Genomic DNA, 18,723 nt, shown 5'->3' on the forward strand with positions numbered 1-18,723 from the left:
AAACCAGTTGACTCTCCCATTGACCCCAACCATAAGTTAAGTGACAGCCAAGGTGAACATCTTAAGGATGTGAAGCAATTTTAGAGGCTTGTAGGGAGATTGCCCGATCAAAAAAGGGTATCTTCATCTCCCAAAGGAAATATGTCTTAGATTTGCTTAAGGACACTGGCAAGATTGGGGTTAAACCAGTTGACTCTCCCATTGACCCCAACCATAAGTTAAGTGACAGCCAAGGTGAACATCTTAAGGATGTGAAGCAATTTTAGAGGCTTGTAGGGAGATTGTTGTACCTCTCTATGACTCGTCCAGACATAGCATATGTTGTTAGTGTCCTCAGCCAGTTCATGCATGCACCTAGGTCCACTCATCTTGAAGCAGCGGAGAGAATACTGCGGTATCTTAAGAAGTTCTCGGGTGCTGGCTTATTATTCCAGAAACATGGACATTTGAGAGTTGAAATTTACACAGATGCGGATTGGGCTAGATCTCAAAGTGACAGAAGGTCTATTAGTGGCTATTGCACCTTTGTAGGAGGGAACCTTGTTACTTGGAGGAGTAAGAAGCAAACCGTGGTAGCTAGATCCAGTGCTGAAGCTGAGTACCGTGCAATGGCACACGGAGTAGCCGAAGGTATGTGGATAAAGAATCTATTGAGAGAATTGGGTTTTCTAGTTGACAAACCCATGACTTTACTCTGTGACAACAAGGCGGCTATAAGTATCGCTGCCAACCCGGTACTACATGATAGAACAAAGCACATTGAAGTTGACAAGCACATTATCAGAGATAAAATCATCACAGGCGAAGTATGCACTCCATACATCAGCTCTGAAGACCAACTAGCAGACATCTTTACAAAAGGGCTAAACCATTCCAAACACCAAGGTCTCTGTGACAAGTTGGGCATGATTGATATCTATGCCCCAACTTGAGGGGGAGTGTTGACAGGTGTATTATATGTATTGTACGCAGGTTTAGTGCCCGTAGGGGTATTTTTGTAATTTTGTAGACCTCTTGTGTTGTACGGCCAGTATAGTATAAATACAAATGCTTCACTTGACTGAAGTAGTTCTTTTGAGGCCTTAACTCAGTAGCCTCTTCTTTCTTCTTCTTCTTCTTCCTTCTTTCCTTTCTTCTTCTCCTACTCAACAAATCCTTGCCAATGCAACTCTTGTCCAAATTGAATTTCAGATTTGACACTTTTTCAAACTTTTTGATTAGATTTTTCATTCTCCCGACTTTCTTGATGTCTCCCCCTTCACAAAAAAATAATGGTATCATCTGCAAATTGGAAATGAGTAATTGGTACGTTGTCTCTACCCACTCTCCAACCCCTAAAGTCATCTTCTTTGTCTGCCTTAGAGAGGAGTCTATTAAAGGCATCTGCCACTAAAGTAAAAAGGAAGGGTGAGAGGGGATCACCTTGCCTTAACCCTCTACAAGTTGGGAAGAAGTCTTTTACCACTCCATTAACAAGGATAGAAAAATGACAAGATCGTACACACCCAAGCATCCAATTGCACCATCTCTCCCCGAACCCCCGTTGATGCAAAACTTCTTTCAAAAAACCCCAATCCACCATGTCATAGGCCTTTTCTAAGTCCAATTTGCACACAAAACCTTCCTTCCTAGATCTCTTCATCTCTTCTACACATTCTTTGGCTATTAGAATTTGATCAACCATTTGTCTCCCTTGAACAAAAGCTCCTTGATACTGACTAATGAGAAAGGGGAGAATTACTTTGATCCTCATTGATAGGACTTTAGCAATTATGTTGTAGACACTGGTCACTAGACTAATGGGTCGGAAATCCTTTGGATGGCTAGCATCATCTTTTTGGAATAAAGGCCAAGAAAGTTGCATCAACTCCAAGGCTAACAATATGTGTACTTGGGAATTCCTTAGAGATTTCAAGTAAATCATCTTTCAACACTTCCCAACAATCCTGATAGAAATCCATTGTGAATCCACCTGGGCCCAGTGCTTTAACCCTATTCATGGAGAACACTGTCTTTCTTATTTCTTCTTCCTCAAAATCTCTTTCTAGCCAATTTGCTGCCTCCTCATCTAGTAAAGGCCACTCCAATCCTTCTAAACTCAAACCTAGCCACAAAGTTTTTGTGCCTTCTTCCATTGGTGATCGCATGAAAGAATTTTATCCATTTTTGTCTTGACTTTTGTCTCCAAGATATTTCCCCTCTCTTATGGATTTCTTCCAATTCTTTCTTTGATTTCCATCTCAAGTCCCACTCTTCCGCATGGAGGTTTCTCTCACTTTCCACATTGTCCAACTCTTCAATCTAGGAAATTAGAGTCAGTTTCCTTTCTTCTAATCTTCCAAAATGATCCCTATTCCACTCCTGTATTTTAGATCTTAATCTTTGCAATTTCTTATGGAATTTGATTCCTTCCCACTTTATTCCCCTTAATTCCTCCTTCAACCATTCCTCCACTTTCTGAATAAAATCCGGATGCGTCAACCACATGTTTTCAAATGTGAAAGGAGTAGGGCCACGTAAAAAGATTTCTTTTCCTAATCTAATGGGGTGATGATCTAAAGTGACTCTAGGCAATTCTTTGGAAACCAAACCTTCCCAATGATTTTCCCACCCTATATTGAACAGAAATCTATCCAGTTTTGAGCATAGTGAGTTTTCCTAAATATTGGACCAAGTGAAATTGGTTTGCAACAGGGAGATCTCTTTCAATTCACACATGTCTATGAATTCATTAAATTTCCTCATACTAGTGGTAATAGACTGATTGGGAGTAGAAGTTTCATTGGAAAATCTTATCACATTGAAGTCCCCTCCCAAACACCAAGCACCTTCCCACAAACCTCAAATTGCATACAGTTCCTCCCACATACCACTTCTCTCTCTATAACTATTTGGTCCATAGACACTAGTTAACACGCAATTGAATCCATCTTCCACACTCTTGAATTTTAATGATATTGTATACCTACCTATCAATTCTTCCATTGCTTCGAGCACTTCATCCTTCCACAATATCACTATACCCCCTGAAGCCCCCCAAGATGGAGCCTCAACCCATCTTATTCCTCTCGATCTCCACAAGCTACTGATCAACCTTCAATCCAGTTCTGTTAATTTGGTCTCTTGCAGCATTACCACATCAGGATCCTCTCTTTCTATTAGGCCTTTTATACACTCCTTTTCCTCGCACTCCTCAAACCTATTACATTCCAACTGATTAATTTCATGTTTTCACCTTTTAATTTGAACCGTCTTTTTATTCTTCCCTCCCTACTTTGGTTGCTTCCGTCTATCTCCTCTCCCACTAAATTCGATATCACCCTCTACATCAAAGATCAACCTTTCTACTTCTGTCTTTTTCTTCTTCCGCTTTTTGTTTTTTTTTTTCTTCACTCTTTCTAGAATACATCTTTGTCTTTTGAATTCCTTGATCTTGTGTATTCTCCCTTCTGATTGGGCCATCATTTTCTTGCACACCCTCCTGACTTATCTCTTCCTTTTTTTTTACAATCATCAAGGAACTCACTGATTAGGCCCCAAATCCTTTCCACCTCCTCTTCCCCCCCCCCCTCCTATCTTCTACCTCTCCCTCTTTTAATCTCACAATCCCATCTCCACCCTCACTCCTTAACCAATCAGGCTGGGTAGCTAGCGTACCTATTTCAGGAAAAGCACACATACCAGCAGCCAAAACTTAAAGGACACGCTTACTTGAAGATGTTGGACGAGGATCAGAGACAAGTGTGGTTGGGAAGTGGGATTATTAACAATTCTGAAATTTGCCTGTATTGAGTGGGAGTGGGATTATTAACAATTCTGGTTGCGTCAATAACCTTTTCAAGTACACCCTTCTCTATTGCCTCCATACTCATCTTCAAAGTCTCCTCTTGACTCACTTCCTGTGCATATTGTTCTTGCTGGAACACTAGAGGTAATCTCTCTAAGTCAGGGGAGGGTGCCGTTTGCTCAACTTCGACTGCATGCACTGCCCGCCCAGATTCCTTTGTTTCTTTTGTATTGATCGACTTTTCCTTTTCTTCTCCCAAGAACAATTCTTCAGTGTTGAAACTCTCTGCTTTGTTCATATCAATCCACACTATTTGATCTATGCTGCCCAAGCTTGAGGATTAACTAAGTCTGAATTGTCCTCGTTGGAACTCTCTTCAAACTCTGAATCTGGGTCCTGCACCTTCTCCTTACCTTTACCATCGCATCTATTAAATTTTGGGTTTCGCTTTTCAGGAGAAACCAGAGTTTTCCCTTTACTCTGTACCCAGATCATCAACGAACACTGCCTCTGATATTTTCGGTTTCCTTTTGTCACTGACTTGATCGAAGAGGAAGAAGATGGACCAAAATTATCATCCATCAATGGGCTGTCCTTAGGACTCATGTGCCCTTTAAGTATGTCATGTGCCGCTGCCCTTTGAGGCCCAACAGCTGGGCCCAAAGTATGTTTCAAGGTACCCAACCTGTGTCAAAAACCTAGGTCCATTTTTCTTATTACCCATCACGTGATTACTTAAAGTGCCATGTGATGAGTTATTAACCTTTGAATTTGGGATTGTTTCACATGTAGAGGTCCATTGGTCAGAACCTCAGCATAAAACCAGCCGTGTGTCTCATCCCTTCCTTTCCTTTCCTTATAAACTTCTTCCTCTTTTATTTCATCTTTTCCTCTCCACAGATTTTGCTTTCCTATTTCAGTGTAATTTCCTTTCTCCTTTCCTGCATCCACTTGACTTCTTCCACATAACCATTCTTCTTCTACCTTCTCATCTTCTTCCCTTCTTCCCTCCCTCCATAGCTCAGCTTCAATGACTGTAACTAACCAGGCTGAATAAAAGATTCCATCAACCAGTACCTTTACTGAACGTGAGATATCTTCCAAGTTTACATTACTCAAAACATACTGCAGCTGAATGGAGGTCTCTAACAAAAAAGCCCTCTAACCTTGCTCTGCACAGAGTTGCTATTGAAACAAAAACATCTGAAATCCATAGGTGAAACGGTAGCCCCAAGATTCAAACAATTACTTTGTCCCTCGCGTGCAGATCCTTAGAGTTAGAATGAGGAGTCCATTTTCAAACAGTCACAGAGGCTGGCTCCAATTGACAACACATAGACTGGAGTTCCATTTTACCCCCCCCCCTTAACTCCTTATTCCACCACTCCTTCACTTTAGCCTCAAATTCTAGATGTGTTAACCACATATTTTCAAATAAAAAGGGCCTAGGACCATTGATGAAGGATTCTACACCTATCTTAATTGGACAATGGTCAGAAAAGAACATTTTGCTACCACATTCAATAACTCATATAGCTTAAATTGAAAAAAAAAATGAATTAGAGACATGATATATATGAAACTACAAATAAGAAGATAGCATTATTTTGAACCCTAGAAACTACCTACTCTAAAGTGGCTAAATTGGAAATTAATATTCCTCGATAATAAGTCCCCACTGACCATTAGTCTGTGACTTAGTTGCTCCCAATAAATGGCACTCTTTATTGTTAGTAAGATAATCAGGAAAATGCATAAATGGTGAGAACTTACTTGTATTTGACCTCTGTTCCCGGCAGTGATATTTGAGATTGTCCAACACGCTTCCTTCTTGATACTTTTTTTGTGATTTTGTGTGAGAAGTTGATAGAGACAGGGGAGAACTTGGTTGTCAATTACAAACTGGAAACATAATTAGTAAATCCTTTTCTCATCAATAGAAGATAGACAATACATAACAAATATATGCATGTTGACCCAGTGCATGCACAAATGCATCTATGTATGCAAGCATCAATATGCTCATGTACATTTATGACAAACAGAATTCATTGAAAAGGGAGCAAATGCACAAACAAAAGTCCGTGTCTAAATTTTCAACCACCAATAGAAGGTAAACAATAAATAACAAATATATGCATGTGCATCCAATGCATGAACAAATTCATCTGTGTGTATGTGAGCATCGGCATGCTCATGCACATTTATAACAAACAGAATCCATTGAGAAAAGAACAAATGCACAAACATCAGTTTCATGTCTATTAGAATTTCAACCACCAATAAGAGTTTAACAGAGATTTTTTGGGTACCAATTAACAAATGAAGTCCTTAAAGCATTTGCTAGTCAAGAAGAGGATTACTTCACTGGCTTTTCCCAGGATGTGCCTTTATTTCAGAAGATGGTATATCCCCATAAGATGGTGCACATACACCCCCACAACTTCATCAATGATAACAAAATAACCAAGAACCCGGACTCTTCTTGGAGTGTTTGAGGAAGTAACATTTCTGATGAAAGTGCCCTTCTTGTTGTCGGCTACATGAATCCTATTCTGCCATTCCATTCTATTCAGTGCTATGGGCCCTAAAATCATTTCTCACTACTTCAACCAATGTCCTTTTCAATCTGCCACTAGATTTTCTAGCCCCTCCAACTTGTAACAGATTACTTCTTCATGGTGATGTAGATAAGTAGATGGTCCTCTCTACACATGCCTAAACCATCTTTTTTTTTTTTGATAGGTCACATGCCTAAACCAACTTTTTTTTATAGGTCACGTGCCTAAACCATCTTAGTCTACTTCCCTTCATTTTATTACCTATTTGAACTACTCTTAGGATCTCCTCCAAACAAGTTCATTTCTGATCCTACCCTTTCTAGCTTTCCCACTCATCCATCTCAACATTCACATTTCTACCACATTCATTTTTTGGACATATTAGTGACTGCCAAACACACTGTGCCATACAGCATTGCTAGCCTTATAGCCGTTTTATAAAAATTTCCTTTTAGCCTTTGTATTCTCCTATCGCACAAGACTCTGGATGCACCAATCCATTTTGCCCATCCTACTTTGATTCTATGGGTGTTATCCTCCTAAATCTCTCCCTTGTGGATCATTGAACCAAAATAGCGAAAGAGGTCAGATTGAGCATAGATTTCATGGCACCAAGGCAAAGCTAGGCGAGATGGGCCTATCAGCTAGTCAGGCTATGGATTGTTTTAAGGGAAAATCTATGATTACAGAAAGATATGGTATCTGAAGAGCTTTGACCAATCAAAGCACCCCGTGAATTTTGACTAATACCACCTAATTGGTCATATCTTTTATGATGCCAGTTGATTGGCTGTTAGTTTTTTCGATATCATGCCTTTCCGGTATCATAGCTGAACCTTTTTTTTAAATAAAAAACATAAGTCTTAGGGTAACCCAAGGTTCCATAGAAACCAGTGACCATCTGCCATTAGTAATTATCTATAATCTTCAAAAAAAAAAGTAAAACTTCAAATTAAAACATAAAAAATCAACATATTCATGAGGAAAAAAGAAACGACATAAAAATCAGAAAATATAATGAAAAGAAAGGGTGGAAGAAGAATGTGTTGATTAGACAAAATTTTAAGTTCATTCATTTAACAATGGATATGGCATTAAACAAAACAGAAAGGCAAAACAGGATTCATGTATAAGGTTGGGATAAGGCTTGGATGATGATAATAGGCTACCAACCTTTTTTTGGATCAGTAACTATCTAAAACTTTACTTAATTAATCAAGAAACAAGTTACAATGTAGAAACAGGGCAGCAGGCCTCAGCTAACCACCGCCTTTGAATCCTTTAATTACAAGTTCCCTTAGGCATAACCCCCATTAACTACTTCAATCTAAAGATGAAGAATCTCCCCCCCCCCCAAAAAAAAAACCTTAAGTTAACAAAAGATATAAAGAGTTCTCAAAATTTGGAATTCCATTCCACTTTTCCCAGAAAAGACAAAAAAAATCGAAAGTTTTAGTTTTACAATAGCCACTCTAAATACTATATGAAAGTTGATCCTCTAATAGTTGATTAATCAAAGCATTCATAGAATCTACTTATCAAAAAAAATATTCATAGAATCAGGATAAAGAACAAGATGGTCTAAATGGAAAGCCCGTTGTTTATACATTCAGAGAACAGGATCAATGGTCCCAAGGGTCATGGTTTTATGGATATAGAAATAACTGAACTTGTGGTTATGACAAGCACATGAAGAAAGCCTAATAAAAGATCCAACATGGAGAACTAATGAAAAGCCCAAATATTGGCAGCTTATGATGCAGAAGAAATTTAATTTTGTAAAGTCCAATTTCTCCCACCCAAAGAAAATTATACTACTTGCCAATATTGAGTTTTTTAAACTGATTTTGCAATTTTAGGATTTCAATTTGAAATGATTTCCCTGAAACTACATGTGGAACTATACAGGGTAAAAAAGAGTTTCTTTAGAATTCTTTAGTTCTATTGTTCTTTCAAGTATTTCCAACAATGGGGGTGAAGTTGATCATCTTAAAAGTCTTTAGGATTGAAAGATAACATACACAAGTCACAAGGTAGCCAATAATGCTCTAATGAAGAATAACAAAATTTGAAATAAAAATAGCTTTGGCTCAGGTACATCAAATTTTCAAGGATACATTTCTTCATTTCTTTTAGCAACATTTGACCTATCCACTCCTGTATTTGTCTATTCCTCTCTTTCTTTCTTTTCCTGGAGAGGGTATAGAAAAGAAGCCAATGGTGTAGAAACCCATGAACCAAGAGCCTAAGAGGCCAAAAGAATACAATAACCCCAAAACGCTCTGCACTAGATGACTAGATGCCAATTTCATGAACCCCCATGACATATGCAGCAATCTCCAAGGACCACCAAAGCCTGCTGCCTGGCCAGGCAATCACAAACTGTACTGAGAATACTCTTCCACAATAATACTCCCATAGCAATGATACAAAGAGAGCCTAAGCCTTTTTCTTTTACCAACATTGATTATATTCAGTTTCGTACTACCAATCCCTTGTACAGACTGATTTATGTCTCTTACATCTTCTTTCCTTTTTTGGCTCTTGGGACCACTCTTTTATGTTGTAACTTACGTAGACTATTTTTTGTTTTACTCCTTCTTGTGAGAGAAGGGCACAACTGTCCTTTCCATAACCTTGTACTCGTTATTTTATAAGCTAATCATTTTTGGGTGATTGATTCAAGAGAACAAACCCTTTCATTCCTAGTTCTTCTTCTCTGATTTGAACTTAAGTTGACATGGTATCGGAGCAGGTTTTCTCAACCTGTTCTTGATTGAAATCTGTTTAGGCCTGTGAGATCGACCCATCTACTTCAATTTTGGATCTCGTAGGTTGCACATCTCTGCTGTTCTTTCTCTGGAAGATCGCCATCAGCAACAATGTTTCTTCTCTTTCTCTCAATCGACTACTTCAAACACTGTGAAACTTCAGATCTGAAGTCGCCCAGGTCAGATTTATATAGATCTATATTTTAGTTCTGGTTCAGATTACTTTTAAGGGTGTTTTGCCCTCCTTGTTCAACAGTCCAGAAAACTTGCCTTTTTTGGACTGTTATCAGTTCGAAAACTGTGTGGCTGTTTTTCTATTGGGTTTTGCTTCCTCCTTGTGATGTGTGATTAGACACACATATTTCCTCAAGTTTTGGTTTCTTTTGGACCTTCGGCTGCTCTACTTAGTTTTTTTTTTTTATTCATTGCTGAAATGGCCATGGAGAAAAAGGATATTCTACCAGTAAAGTTCAATGGGACAAACTATGCCTTCTGGATATTCCATTTCCAGTTCTATGTTGAGGGAAATGGCCTATGGGGATTTGTGGATGGTTCCACAAAACAACTTGATAAATCCGACTCCAAGGAGCTGAAACAGTGGAAGATCGACAATGCCAAAGTAGTGTGTTGGCTTCTTGGCTCCGTTGAAACTGAGATTGCTATTCCATTGAGAAATTATCGAACTGCTAGTGAGATGTTCAGTTATATGGAAAATGTGTATCAACAGTCCTACATCTCTCGTCAGTATCAAATTGAGACAGAGATTTTTCTTACAGTCAGGGTAAGAAGAAAATACAGGGGAACTATGCTGGCTTTGTGAATTTGTGGACAGAATATGAATTAGTTCACATGGGTGAAAGCACTTCTGCTTGCTGCATCAAAAATCTGAAAGAACATTTTGATAGGAGGAAGATCATGCATTTTCTGATGCATCTGAGACCTGAATATGAAATTGTAAAGTCCAACATTCTCAGTAGGGGCACTCCTCCCACACTTGACACAGTTTTGGGGGAGCTTCACAGGGAGGAAACTAGACTCATTACTCAATCGACCTTGAGGTCAAAATCTGATTATAGAACAGAGACAACCTTTTTGATAAACAAATCCAAGCCCAAGAAGGACTTGTCCCGAGTACAGTGCTATGAATGCAAGGAATATGGACATGTTATCTCACACCATCGAAAAAAAAAATTCTATTCCTACTGCAAACAACATGGGCATATTATTCCTGAATGTCCTACTCGACCAGCAAAGGGGAATGGCTCAAATTCTAAGAAGAGTCAACATAGGCTTTCCAGACAACAACTGAAGGTGCAGATACAGGGAGTACAGCTTCAGCATGAATGGATGAAAATTCTGGAACTCTTACAGAAGAAAGAATGTGGCAGCTAGTATCCTCAGCTATTTCCTCTACATTTTTATCCATCAGTCTTTCAGGTGAGTCATCCTATTATTGTTCCTCTCCTAGTCAGTTATGGATCATTGATTTCAGGGCCTCTAACCATATGACAGGGGCACACATTGGTCAGTCTGTTAAACCCAAATCTTTGAATAAACATACTATTACTGCTAATGGAGAGAAATTGAATATTGTTGGTTGCAATGATTTGTCTTTGACTACATCTTCAATTCTTGCTTTCATCTACCTAAAACTTTCTTTGTTCCTAAACTTACAACAAATTTGATCTCAGTCGGTCAGCTAGTTGAAGATGGTAACATTGTTTCCTTTTCCCATGATGGTTGTTTGATACAGGACCAACGCACTAGGACGGTGAAAGGGAAGGGGCGTAGACTGGATCGGCTATTTGCCTTGGAATTTGAAGACACCGGGGCCTTCATCCACATCCTGTTTACTTACTACTACCCCTAGTACTGAAGTTATTTGCAGAAATAATGTATGGCACTTGTGGCATAGGCAACTCGGTCACCCCTATGCAAATAAACTTGTCTTTGTTTCATGAAGGCTTTTTGTCTTCCAAAGCTACTTCTTTTAATAATGTTGATAAGGCATGCATTTCTTGTTGCTTGAGTAAGAGCCATGTTTTACCATTTCCTTCAGTTGTTGAACATGTATCTATTCCTTTTAAAATAGTACATAGTGATGTTTGTTCGTCTCCAGTTGTTTCCAAGTTGGGATATAAATATTTCGTTACATTTATCGATGACTGCACTCGCTTTACCTGGATATATTTTTTGGGAAACAAATCTTAAGTTTTTTCTACCTATAGATCTTTCCTAGCAAAGATCAAAAACCAATTTGAGAGACAATGGAATTCAATCCCAGACTCGAGGGGGATTGGAGTTCTCCATTCAGACTCAGGGGGTGAATACCTTGATGGAGACTTTCAAAATTTTTTGAGAGACAATGGAATTCAATCCCAGAGATCTTGTCCTGGCACTCCACAACAAAATGGAGTGGCAAAGCGCAAGAACGGACATATCTTAAGCATAGTTCGGACCCTTCTTCATGATTCCCATGCTCCTACTTCATTTTGGGTGGAGGCAGCCAGCACTGTTGTTTACCTTACTAACATTCTTCCTTCATCTATCTTACATAATACCTTTCCTTTTCAAAGCTTGTTTCACCGTTCACCTGATTTTTCTGCTCTTCATGCCTTTGGTTGTGTGTGTTTTGTTCACCTTCCACCACATGAGCGCACAAAGCTTACTCCCCAATCAGCAATGTGTGCTTTTGTGGGGTATAGCCCTAATCATAAGGGCTTCCTTTGCTATGATCCGAAGTCTTGTCGAGTTCGCGTATCCCACAATGTCATCTTTCTTGAGAACATTTCCTTTTTTGCCCACATTGTTAAGTTGCCTGCTACTTCCATTTCGATGTTGTATTCTTTTGACTTTGCTTGTTCTTCTTATTCACCTTCTATTCCGGAATTGCTCTGTGTCTATTTTAGGAAGAGGCTAGCTACCCTGGCTCCTACCACTCTGGCCCCTTCATCACCAGAAGCTGATCCATTATCTCTACCCACGATTTCTTCTTTGTTTCTTGATCTTGTAAGTACACCTGCACCTATCCGTGATTCTCAACCATCCTCTAATCCCCCTTTACATCGTTCTTCTCGAGTTTCTCGCCATCCTGATCGCTATGGCTTTCTTTCAAACCATAGCTCCTTCTCTGTTGTTTTGTCTGTCACAGATATTCCCATATCATACCAAAAGGCTATGGCTATCCCACATTGGAAAGAAGCCATGGATACTGAGCTCCAAGTTCTTTTGAAAATGATACTTGGGATATGGTTCCTACCCCTCCAGATGCCCCTCTTATTGGAAGCAAATGGGTATATTCAGTGAAACTTAAATCTAATGGGAGCCTTGATAGATACGAGGCACGTTTAGTGGCACAAGGGTATTAGCAGGAGTACAGGATAGATTATGATGAGACATTTGCCCCTATAGCTAAGATGACCACTGTTCGTCTGTTGTTGGCTATATTTGCAATTAAAACACTGGGAGATTCATCAGATGGATGTCAAAAAAATGCTTTCTTACACGGGGACCTCAAGGTAACTATTTATATGAAGTCTCCACCGGGATACTATTGTAGTTCTCCCTTGGTGTGTCGACTTAAAAAGTCATTGTATGGTCTTAAACAAGCCCCCAAGGCTTGGTTTGAGAAATTTCGTTCAATGATCACAAATGCAGGATTTTTTTTTTAGCAGGATTTACCCAAAGCTCTTCAGATTATTCATCGTTCATATCGAGGCATCCCCAAGGAATTACATTATTACTTTTGCATGTGGATGACATTCTTATTACCGGTGATGATAGTCAGGGTATTTCCTCTCTGAAACAGCTTCTCAATCAGTCTTTCAAGATGGACCTTGGTCATCTCACTTATTTCTTGGGTCTAAAAGTTACTCACTCTTCCCATGGGTATTTTGTTAATCAACACAAGTATGAGATGGACCTTGTGAAATCTGCAAACCTGAGTGATGACAAACAGGTTGACACACCTCTTGAGCTGAATCTGAAACTTTCGAATCAGGATGATGGGGACCCCTAGTAGATGCCACTCTTTATCGATAGCTTGTCGGTAGTTTAATCTACCTCACCATGACACGTCTAGATATCTCTTATGTTGTCCAAGTGGTCAGTCAATTTGTCTCTTCTCGACAACCGAACATGACTGCAGTCTTTTGTATTATCAGATACATTCTTGGAACACTTTCACATGGCATTTTTTCTTGCATCTCCTTCACTTAGCTTATCTGCGTATGCAGATGCTGATTGGGCAGGATGCCCAGATACTAGATGCTCCACTACTGGTTAGTGTGTTTTTCTTGGTGACTCTCTTATATCCTGGAAGTGTAAAAAGCAACCAACTGTTTCCAAGTCCTCTACCAAGGCTGAGTATAGAGCTATGTCATCTCTTTGCAGTGAGATTATATGGCTAAGAGCCCTCCTTGATGACCTTGGCATCTCCTTGTCATCTCTAATTCCTATTTATGATGATAATGTGAGTGCCACTACATTAGAGATCAATTGTCTACTAGACACATATCTCTGCCATACGTGTCTTCTGCCCTACAGCTTGTTGACTTATTAACAAAGGCTATGACTCGTGCTCACCACCAGTTTCTAGTTGACAAACTGAGCTCGTACCTAGTTCTTCTTCTCTGATTTGAACTAAGTTGGCATCCCTTTCTTTCTTTAAGCAACCTGGAGGTGGGGGGATAGAAGTGCAAATCAAAGGCCTAAAGAAACCCATGAACCAAGAGCCTAAGAGGCCAAAAGCATTTGGGGGCATGCTACCCCCCCTCCCCCCTTTAGTAGCAAATAACCCCAAGTAACTCGAATCTAGATGCACTTCATGAAGTCCCCTAATATAATGCAGCAATCTACAAGGAATACCAAACCTATTGCCTGCCCGAGCAATCACCAACTGAGAAACCCCTTTTCAAACAATACTCCCATAGAAAATCCAAGAAGACTCATATATCAAGGAATGACTAGAACCACCAAATTTCTCAAGATAGAGTATTTAGACTCAGATGTCAAGAAATGATAAATGTTCAAATGAACAAGGCAACCAAACTACATAGGAAAATAATATTACATATCTAGGTGTAGGCCACAATCTATAGTAAATACACATAGAAGTCCAAAGTCCAAACAAAGATAACAATTGTGTTATTGGGAAATGGCCATTCAAACAAAAATAAAAATAGTAATAAATCTTCCCCATATAAACAAGATAAATACCTGAGTCTGGGCATCATCTCCTGTGACAATGTTTCCAACTGTCCGAAGAGCAGGTATAAGAACAGTAGGTGAAGGATGTCTGATATAAAAAAATCAAAAAAAAAAGTTGGTTATGGTAATTTTACTATTTCCATCCATGACCAAAAATACAATATAGAGAAGATAAACAAAACCAGCTCTTGGGGGAAAATGGTAGTTACAAAAATCCTCCTACACTTAAACAAAAAGCTTCGGTAACAGCAACTATATATCTGTTACAAGAAGTTTCCTTTTAAGTAAAACCCAAGGTTGAGAAGTGCTTCAATAGAATCTTACAGGAGAAGCTCCACAAGTCGTTGACAGACTCCTGCCTCAATCACAGCCTGAATTTTGTCATTTGTGCCATCAGAAAGATAAGACAAGGCCCAGCATGCGTCCGTTAGAACTTCTTCATCACTTGAGTGGATAAGGTGCTGAAGGGCTGGCAGTGCAGGCTTCACCTGACAAAAGACAGCACAGTAATAGTAAATTAACAGGTCTAAGAATATACATCCTCTTCAAAAGTAATCCTAGCAAATTAACATAACTCCATAGATGTCTCACCTGGTCAAATGGTGCTGGTGGCTTGCCACGACAAAAATTCGATAAGGTCCAGGTAGCATTCCGTAGCATAGATAGCTTTGAGTGTTCATTTAACTGAGCCAGTAATGGCATGAGGGCACCATGACCAAGAACAAGATCCCTACAGGTTGGTGAGTCACCAGCTACGTTACCCAAGGCCCACACAGCCTGAGAGAGAGAGAGAGAGAGAGACAGAGAGAGAGAATGAGACCACTTCTCCAAGGACCAAAAAATTGACAAAGGAAACTCGAACTAACCTGTTCTCGGACATCATCACTTGATGAACTAAGAAGTTGCACAAATTTAGGGACAGCACCATGGTCAATGACAACACGTGTATGTTCTGATGTCCCAGATGCAATATTAGTCAAAGCCCATGCAGCCTCAAACTGCACATGAAGATTTAATTAAACCTAATGAAAGTTGGACAATAGTTCCTTTGCATGGAGTATATAATTCAAAGAAAAGAGGGATGGTTATAAATGGTCCATACTTGCAGTTGAGGCAGATCATGCCTTTCAAGAAATTCAACAAACCGAGGTACAACACCTGCCTTGATTACCTCCTCAATGGGAGGGCTACGCTCTGCACAAGTATGTAAACCAAAACCCAGCAGAACTAATTACCAGGAAACCAGGGAAAGACCAGTGAAAAAATCCATCCCAATTCAAGTAATGTCAAACTTACCAATTGATAGTAATTTCCTGAATTGAGTAGTTGCTTCCAATTGCAAAGCAGGATTGTCTGACCATACCCCTTGTACCATTACAGGAAGACTTTCCAACTGTCAGAGAACACCAGGAGCAAAAAAAATAAACACCAAAATTTTGGTTACAGCATGAGCTGAAAGTGTAAAATATTTGCTAATTACTGTAGATTTCTTAATAATTAATATTTTAAGAACCAATTAGACATGGCAAATGACATTATATAATCAATTTCTTCTAGCAACTAGCATGTTCCAAGTTATCCCATCATTTATTTTTCACCAGCCTACCTACAAACTTCAAGGGCACTTTTTGGGAATTCTTCTTTTCAGATTCTTAGCAGGTAACATTTTCCTTCCCTCCATTGGATTAACATGCGACTGCCCTACATACTGGTCATGCTGAGCACTTTTGTATGAGAAGCCTCCAAAAAAAAAAAAAAACAAAAAAAAAAAAACTGAACAAGTGCAATGTCCTCAAATGAAAGAAGAGAGATTTCAACTTCTTATGATTGAATGCTCTCTCGTTGAGCTTGCAAGCTAACGAATTCATCATCCATATGCTTTTCCACTGCCAAATTGCTAGGATGCATTGACCTTCTTCCTTGAAATATTTGGATTTTGGAAATACGTGGATAATTCTGGCTACTTTGCTTAATTTATTTTAGTAATCTAAGTATGAGAAGGTAAAAAATGTAGTCCTTATGATTCACCAAGGTTCAGCACTTAACCCTTATTTATTTTCATTGATAAGCATATTCAGGAGAAGGTCCCATGGCGCATGTTGTTTGCTGATAACATTGTTTTAATTCATGAAACTAATGAGGGATTAAATGCAAAATTAAGCTTATAGGCAAATACCTTAGAAACAAGAGATTTTAAAATAAATAGGACTAGAACAGAATATATGATATGTTATGGTGCATGTTGTTTGCTGAAAACATTGTTTTAATTCATGAAACTAATGAGGGATTAAATGCAAAATTAAGCTTATAGGCAAATACCTTAGAAACAAGAGATTTTAAAATAAATAGGACTAGAACAGAATATATGATATGTTCATATTGGTGCCCCTTAGAGAGTGCCCCACATGCACATCTCACCATGCATTGGGAACATCTCCCAAACTTGTCATTGGGAGATGTTCCCAATACACGGTTGGGATGTGTTGTGGGGCGCCCATGCAAATTTGTAAATACAATTATTAGTGTTTTAAAAGCACAAGAGCCATTTTGCGCCCGGGGTACAAGGCACAAGGCAAGGTGCACACCTTTTTGAATAAAAGCGTAAAAATGCAAAAACAATTCTACAAATAAAAAAGCCAAAAATTCAAAAGAAATGCAAAATATTAAAAATGTTAAACACATTATCAATTAAAAATATAAACTTATATTTTCAAATAAAATCTTGAAAAAAAAACCTACTCTCAAATTAAAATATATAAACATAACATGTAAAACATAATTACAATGAAAACTTAAATATAAAATCAAGCATAACATATAAAACATATTCAAGCATGTAAACTCTTAGTCTCTTTATTTTTTTTCCCAATTGCATATAAACATAACATGTAAAACATAATTAGAATGAAAACTTAAATATAAAATCAAGCATAACATATAAAACATATTCAAGCATGTAAACTCTTAGTCTCTTTATTTTTTTTTCCCAATTGCATTACTTCAAATAGATAATGTGATGTTAAACATTATGCATTCCTAATTCTACAAGCCACCTTTGTACCAAGCCCCTCAAGGCAAGTCCAAACAAGTCCATATTAGGGTCTTAAAATTAGTAGAAAAGTTTTGATAGCTGTTTTGATATGAACTTTGTGAAAAAGAAGAAAGAAGAGAAAAGTTTCTGCTAGAAAAGAAAAGAAGAAGAAATAGAAGAGAATGAGAGGAAGCCAAAAATTAGGTCTGGCCGCCCCTTTCTTTTTAATTATATACTCATAAAAAAGTGTACAAGTACAAGTATGCCCTTAGTAAGTCGGCTACTTGTAAGAAGCTAAAAAACACACTTGACATAAGCTAATGGGCCTAAGGCCCAATGACTTCCTAACTAAGTTATGGAAATAAAAATAAATAAAGTCAACCCATAACTCAACACTCCCCCTCAAGTTGGGAATAAATGTCACACATTCTCAACTTGCGTAGATCATGCTCCAGCTTGCTTCTTGCAACACTTTTTGTAAGAACATCCGCAAGCTGCAAATCAGATGCAACATATGGCAAGCAAACTTCTCTTGAAGTCACTCTTTCTCTTATAAAATGTCTGTCCACTTCAATGTGCTTAGTCCTATCATGCTGAACTGGGTTGTGGGCGATGTTAACTGCTGCTTGATTGTCACAAAATAGCATCATAGGTTCTTTTGCCTCAATCCTAATCTCCCCCAATAAGGAATGGATCCAGAGGAGCTCTGAAACACCATGTGTCATGGCTCTGTATTCAGCTTCTGCACTTGACCTTCACAACTGTCCGTTTCTTACTCTTCCATGAAACTAGATTACCTCAAACAAGAGTGCAAACTCCGAATGTAGATCTCCTGTCATCTAGACACCCTGCCCAATCAGTAGCTGTCCATGGTCAGGAAACAATATGCCTCTACCCGGGTGTCCCTTCAAATAAGAAAGTATCCTATCAATAGCCTCCCAATGCTGAACTCGTGGGGCATGCATGTATTGACTCACTACACAAGAGATGTCTGGTCGTGTCATACATAAGTATAGCAACCGCCCCACTAATCTCTGATACCTCCTAACATCCTTCACTAATTCGCCCTCTGAAACATTTATCCTGTGGTTCTGATCAATAGGTGTATTAGCTGCCTTTGCCCCAAGTTTCCCAAACTCTTGTAGTAGATCCAGAACATACTTCCTCTATGAGATGAAGATTCCATGCTTTGATCTTGCCACCTCAATGCCCATAAAGTACCCCAGCTCCCCAAGATCCTTAATTTCAAACTCTTTGTGTGGATTCTTCTTCAAGGTATCAATCTCACTCAGATCATTTCCTGTAACTACAATGTCATCCACATACACCAGAGACCCCCTCCTCTTCACAAATAGAGTATGATTT

General features: G+C 38.8%; 1 protein-coding gene across 2 annotated transcripts in view; it reads right to left on the reverse strand.

The window, feature by feature from the left end:
• Positions 1 to 18,723, reverse strand: part of LOC104605023 (importin subunit alpha-4-like) — a 55,263-nt gene that overhangs the window by 18,896 nt on the left and 17,644 nt on the right. Inside the window, exons 2-8 of one of the 2 annotated variants that reach the window (XM_010269614.3) lie at positions 15,624 to 15,720; positions 15,430 to 15,521; positions 15,194 to 15,325; positions 14,919 to 15,104; positions 14,652 to 14,815; positions 14,337 to 14,415; positions 5,561 to 5,689 (exon numbers count right to left, since the gene is read on the reverse strand). In XM_010269614.3, coding sequence (XP_010267916.1) covers positions 5,561 to 5,689; positions 14,337 to 14,415; positions 14,652 to 14,815; positions 14,919 to 15,104; positions 15,194 to 15,325; positions 15,430 to 15,521; positions 15,624 to 15,720 — 879 coding nt within the window. The remainder of the gene's footprint in view (positions 1 to 5,560; positions 5,690 to 14,336; positions 14,416 to 14,651; positions 14,816 to 14,918; positions 15,105 to 15,193; positions 15,326 to 15,429; positions 15,522 to 15,623; positions 15,721 to 18,723) is intronic. The other variant, XM_088902547.1, reaches the window with a different exon arrangement.

This window comes from Nelumbo nucifera, chromosome 4, assembly GCF_055504915.1.
Source record: "Nelumbo nucifera cultivar China Antique chromosome 4, China Antique-T2T, whole genome shotgun sequence".
NCBI lineage: Eukaryota > Viridiplantae > Streptophyta > Magnoliopsida > Proteales > Nelumbonaceae > Nelumbo > Nelumbo nucifera.